At 39.6% G+C, this 6,671-nt stretch overlaps 1 protein-coding gene across 1 annotated transcript in view; it reads left to right on the forward strand.

Moving 5' to 3' along the window:
* The window catches only part of ZEB1 (zinc finger E-box binding homeobox 1), a 203,026-nt gene extending 199,855 nt beyond the window's left edge, over positions 1-3,171 (forward strand). The window contains 3 exon segments of the mRNA XM_021064196.1: positions 312-492; positions 634-857; positions 860-3,171. Coding sequence (XP_020919855.1) covers positions 312-492; positions 634-857; positions 860-1,237 — 783 coding nt within the window. The 3' untranslated portion in view covers positions 1,238-3,171.

Here is a 6,671-nt window from a genome sequence, read left to right on the forward strand (position 1 = left end):
GTTAAAACTTTCTGTCAATTTCTTATGAATTAATGATTCATATGGAACTAAGTGAATGTTGTTACTACACGGTTAATATTCTTTCTTTTCAGTGTCCCTCCTTTTCAGTACCAGCAGACTGTATGCTTCTGTTGTGACTGTATTGCCTCCTCACTGTTGGCTCTGTCAGCCCCCATCTACCCTTAGAGCGTGTTTTGGCCAAGCTGTTGAAAGTATAAATTAAAGTAATTCTTTAATCTGTACTTTCATGGATGTCTCTTGTTTATCTCTTAATTTTAAATTCAATGTTTCTACCTTTTTTTTTCCTTTAGGATGAAAGGCAAGACACCAGCTCGGAAGGAGTATCCAACGTGGAGGAGCAGAATGACTCGGATTCCACACCACCCAAAAAGAAGATGCGAAAGACAGAAAACGGAATGTATGCCTGCGATTTGTGTGACAAGATTTTCCAAAAGAGTAGCTCACTGTTGAGACATAAATATGAACACACAGGTATGTTAACAAATCTGGCAGTATCTTAAAAATGAATCTCTAACCACTTCCATAAACCTGAAGTGCCCCAAAACCTGATGAGGATTGAATTGGTTGGATGCCATTTCATTTCACAGCTTTTACCTGTGCTCTTATTTTCAGGTAAAAGACCTCATGAGTGTGGCATCTGCAAAAAGGCCTTCAAACACAAGCATCACTTGATCGAACACATGCGCTTGCATTCTGGAGAGAAGCCCTACCAATGTGACAAGTGCGGGAAGCGCTTCTCGCACTCGGGCTCCTACTCCCAGCACATGAACCACCGCTACTCCTACTGCAAGCGGGAGGCAGAGGAGCGGGACGCAGGCCCCGAGGACGCAGGCCCGGGGGCCTGGCCGAGCACGAGCACGCGGGGGCCCGCGCATCCCCATCACAGGGCGACTCGGACGAGAGGGAGAGCTCGACGCGGGAAGAGGATGAAGACAGCGACAAGGAGGAAGAGGAGGAGGAGAGAGAGATGGAGGAACTGCAGGAGGAAAAGGGAAGTGGAGAACCCGGAGGAGAGGAGGAGGAGGAGGAGGAAGAGGAAGAGGAGATGGAGGAGGAGGAGGAGCAGGAGACGGAGGAGCAGGAGGAGGGAGGCAGAGCCAAGACCGCAGGTGCGACAGCGGAGAGGGAAGGCGCTGGAAGTCCAGAGAGCAGCCTAGAACACAAAGTGAGCGAGGGTAGTGAGCAGGTGTCGGAAGAAAAGACAAATGAAGCCTAATAGTTTTTCTAGAAAGAAAAAAATTCTAATTGGTAATGAAGTTTGTTCTATATTATACATGCTTTTCAAGGAAACGCAGTAACCTGTATACTGTGATTTCTGTTCACTACTGTGTAAAGTAAAAATTAAAAAAAATACAAAATACAAAAAAAAAAAAAAAAAAAACCACACAAAAAAAAAATCCGGGTGTGCCTGAACCTCAGACCTAGTAATTTTTCATGCATTTTTCAAGTTAGGAACAAGTTTGTAACATGAAGCAGATTAGAAAACTTAATGACTCCGAAAGCAAAGATTTAACAGGTGAAAGGAAACCAATATAATTAGATAAGCATCTGGTGTCGTTTCACTTTATCAGTATTAATTATCACTCTTATGTTGGTTTATTCTTAAGCTGTACAATTGGGAGAAATTTTATAATTTTTTATTGGTAAACATAGGCTAAATCCGCTTCAGTATTTTATTATGTTTTTTAAAATGTGAGAACTTCTGCACTACAAAATTCCCTTCACAGAGAACTATAATGCAGTTCCAAACCGTGCTAACTACCTTTTATAAATTCAACCTAGAAGGTAGTCATTTCTCATATTTAGATGTCATAGTAGAGTGTGTTCTCATTGAAAGTGTATTGTTAGCCTTAAGAAAGCAGCCGAGAGCAGAACTGAAGTTTCCCTCATGTGGTTTCAAGTGGGGTTGAAGAGACTGTCGTTGAGTTCTGAGTGCAGGGACGAACAGTGTTAATACTGGGGAGGGCAGCAGAGTCGTCAGAATCAGTGTTTGTGATTGTGTCTGAGTATGTGGTAAACAAATATGAAGGATGTGATAGGAAAGCTTTGTCTCTCCTTTGGCCTTAAGCAAGACCCGTGTGCTGTAAGTGCCATTTATCAGTATTTTCAAGGCTCTGACCAGCCGTCGCTAACGTGTGGCCTACAATAACTAGCATTTGTTGATTTGTTTGTTGTACCGAAATTCAAAAATAAAATGTAAAACCACTGACTCTGTCAGAGAAGCCAAACACAGGGACATTTTCATCCTTTAATTCCTCAAGATTCATTTTGCGTTAATTGACTTCCAGAATTTCTCTACCGAAATGAAAGGGAAATTTTCTAATCTGCTTTATCCATGTACTTGCATTTCAGACATGGACATGCCATTGTTATTTGGCTCATAACTGTTTCCAAATGTTAGTTATTATGGACCCAGTTTATTAACAACATTAGCTGATTTTTACCTATCAGTATTATTTTATTTCTTTTAGTTTATAGATCTGTGCAACATTTTTGTACTGTATGTCTTCAAACCTGGCAGTATTAATACCCTTCTTACTGACATATGTACTTTTAGTTTTAGAAAACTTTTATATTTATGTGTCTTATTTTTATATTTCTTTATTTATTACACAGTGTAGTGTATAATACTGTAGTTTGTATTAATACAATAATATATTTTAGTATGAAAATTTGGAAAGTTGATAAGATTTAAAGTAGAGATGCAATTGGTTTTCTTGCATTGAGATTTGATTTAACAGTGTTATGTTAACATTTATACTTGCCTTGGACTGTAGAACAGAATTTAAATGGGAATGTATTAGTTTTACAACTACAATCAAGTCATTTTACCTTTACCCAGTTTTTAATATAAAACTCTTAAATTTTGAAATTCACTGTGTGACTAATAGCATGATGCTCTGTGGTTTTATTAAAAATTAGCCTAACCATAAAACTCTCATTTCCTTATTAGCAAGCCAAATTAGGATAACCTTATATAAACAGTGTTGGGAACAACGTTTTAACATTTTGTGCCAATTTGTTCCTGTATTCATGTATGTAAGTTACAAATCTGACTCTTCATTTTTAAGTTCCTTGTTACACCATGGTCATTTTCTAGTTTTTTACCAGACTCCCCCATCTCACAATAAAATGCATCAACAAGCCTGACTTGCCGTCATTCTTTTCATCGTTATCAAGACTTTTTTTGGAAAACTCTGTGAAATGGGGTGTTTACACCATCATCCTGCACTTGACTTATCTTGGCCTGAGTTTGGGTAACTAATTATTTTAGACATTCACCACTCAATTATGGATTTTCTTGTGGCCACGGCCACATTCTCTGGGAAGGTCAGAGTTGACAACCAAAGGCCTCCTCAGAGCCTACTTCCTTTGCCTGCCTCCCTCCCCCCTCCACTCTGGATGCCACGGCCTCTCACCCTCCGGGGAAGCCTGGGTTTGGGTGCCTTTCCTCTGCACTCCCACAGCCTCTGTACCTTCCTCATCTCAGCTCTGAGGCTGTCACTCACAATGCTTCCACCAAGCACAGGGACCATGTCTGCTGCTGCAGTCACGCTCGTCCCCAGTGCCCAGTATGGGGCCTGGCGCTAATAGGTACAACAGTTTCTTTTGAAAACCTTATTTGCGTGTTAACAGAGCTCGGGTATATTTTTACCTCTCTTTTGCTTCTCCATAGTTTGATCTCAGCAATTTAATAATCTTCTTCTGGTCTTACTACTCACTAGACAGACAAATAGTAATTTGTACCTTTTCTGTTGCCTTTCTTTTCTGATTTGAGGGCTTATTTCTGGGTGTCTTTCTGGTGCTTAACCTCATGGCACATGACATGCCTGGGTCAAGGCCTCTGATACAAGTGATGTGGCTCACCCCAGAAGATGCTCATGAGCACCCACTTCCTTTCTGCAGCCTCACATCCCTAGGTGCTCACTGTTGGTGCTCACTGTCGGCATGTTGCTTTCTTTCCTTTGTCACTGAGAAGATCTATCCAATCAACAAATTCATTGTACAGGGTTAGGAGGTAAGACTAACTTTCATAGGAGTCATTCATGCTGTAACCACTCTAATAGGAAGTGCAAAGAAGATAGGACTTGATCTATCAGAGTAAATGCCTAATAAAGAAATCTAGGTTGATCAGAGCAATTCTGAAAATGAAAACATATGAGCACTTCACATTACTCCCACAAAGTCCCATGACCACAGGAGTGCTGTGCACAGGTGCTTCACGGTTATTATCCAGGGTGATTTTCACAGAAGCCTCATAAAGTAGATCATGTAGCCACAAACACAGACATGTTAAGTGGCTGAATAAAGATTGGACACAGGTCTATCTGATTTTAAGACCCATGCCCTCAACTAGCCTATGTCCCATCTCACTTAATAGCTTACACTATTGCATCTCAACTCAAGCCTGACAACCAAGTAGGATTCATCCCAAGTTCACAAGGATGGCTCAACATACACGAATCAATCAGCATCATATACCACATTAACAAAAGTAAAAAAACCACCTGATCATCTCAATAGATGCAGAAAAAGCATTTGACAAGATCCAACATCCATTCATGATGAAAATTCTTACCAAAGCCATTTATGACAAACCCTCAGCCAATATAATACTCTGAAAAAAGCTGAAAACCTTCCACTAAAATCTGGATCAAAACAAGGATGTCCACTCTTGCCACTTCTATTCAACATAGTATTGAAAGCCCTATCCACAGCAATTAGACAAAAGAAATAAAAGGTATCCATATTGGAAGAGAAGAGGTAAAATTGTCACTCTATGCAGATGACATGACACTGTATATAGAAAACCCTAAGGACTCCACACAAAAACTAAAACTCATCAGCGAATTCAGCAGAGTAGCAGGATACAAGATTAACATGGAGAAATTGGTCGCATTACTGCATACTAACAGTGTAGTATTAGAAAAGGAATATGAAAATACAATACCTTTTAAAGTCACACCCCCCCAAAATTAAATACCTAAGAATAAAACTAAGGAGGTGAAAGACATGCTGAGAACTATAAAGCATTAATCAAGGGAATTAAAAGAGGATTCAAAGAAATGCAAAGATATTCCATGCTTCGGGATTGGAAGAATTAATATTGCTAAAATGGCCATATTACCCAAAGCAATCTACAGATTCAATGCAGTCCCTACCAAATTACCCTGGACATTTTCTTCACAGAACTGGAACAAACAATCCAAACATTTATATGGAACCATAAAAGACCCAGAATTGCCAGTGCAATCCTGAGGAACAAAAACCAAGCAGGAGGCCTAACTCCCCCAGACTTCAGACAATATTACAAAGCTGTAGTAATCAAGGCAGTATGGTACTGGCACAGAAAGAGACATACAGACCCATGGGAAGAGACTAGGGAACCCAGAAATAAACCAAGACACTTACAGTCAATTAATCTTTGACACAGGAAACAAGAATATAAAATGGGAAAAAGTCTTTACCAGGTGGTACTGGGAAAACTGGACAACGGCATGTAAATCAATGAAACTAGAACAGACCCTCATACCATGCACAAAAATAAAATGGCTTAAAGACTTAAAGGGCAAAACACCATCAAACTCCTAAGAGAACATAGGCAAAACATTCTCTGACATCAACCATACAAATGTTTTCTTAGGTCGGTCTCCCAAAGCAACAGAAATAAAAACAATGATAAACCAATGGAACCTAATCAAACCGACAAGCTTTTGCACAGCAAAGAAAACCATCACAAAAAAAGACAACCTATGGAATGGGAGAAAATAGTTTCAAACAATGCAACTGAAAAGAGGTTAATCTCAAAAACATACAAACAACTTATAGAACTCAAAAGAAAAAAAAAATTGAAAAATGGATAGAAGACCTGGGTAGACTTTTCTCCAAAGAAGACATATGGATGGCCAACAGGCACATGAAAAAATGCTCAACATCACTATTAGAGAATTGCAAATCAAAACAACAATGAGGTACCACTTCACACCAGTCAGAATGAACATCATTAGTAGGTCTACAAATAACAAATGCTGGAGAGACTGTGGAGAAAAGGGAACTCTCCAACACTGTTGGTGAGAATGTAAATTGATACAACCACTATGGAAAACAGTATGGAGATTCCTCGAAAAACTAAATCTAGAACTACCATATGACCCAGTAATCCCACTCTTGGGCATATCTCTGGATAAAAATTTCATTGAAAAAGATACATGCACCCGTATGTTCACTGCAGCACTTTTCACAACAGCCAAGACATGGAAACAACCTCGATGTCCACTGACAGATGAGTGGATTAAGAAGATGTGGCGCACACACACACACACACACACACACACACACACACACACACGCACGATGGAATACTACTCAGCCATTAAAAAAATAATGCCATTTGAAACAACATGGATGGAACTAGAGACTCTCATACTAAGTGAAGTAAGTCAGAAGGAGAAAGACAAATATATGATATCACTTATATCTGCAATCTAATACATGACACAAATGAACCTTTCTGCAGAAAAGAAACTCATGGACTTGTGTTTGCCAAGCAGGGGATAGACTGGGAGTCTGGGGGTAGATGCAAACTATTGCATTTGGAGTGGATAAGCAATGAGATCCTGCTGTATATCACAAGGAACTATATCTAGTCA

The sequence above is a fragment of the Sus scrofa genome, chromosome 10, assembly GCF_000003025.6.
Source record: "Sus scrofa isolate TJ Tabasco breed Duroc chromosome 10, Sscrofa11.1, whole genome shotgun sequence".
Taxonomy (NCBI): Eukaryota; Metazoa; Chordata; class Mammalia; order Artiodactyla; family Suidae; genus Sus; species Sus scrofa.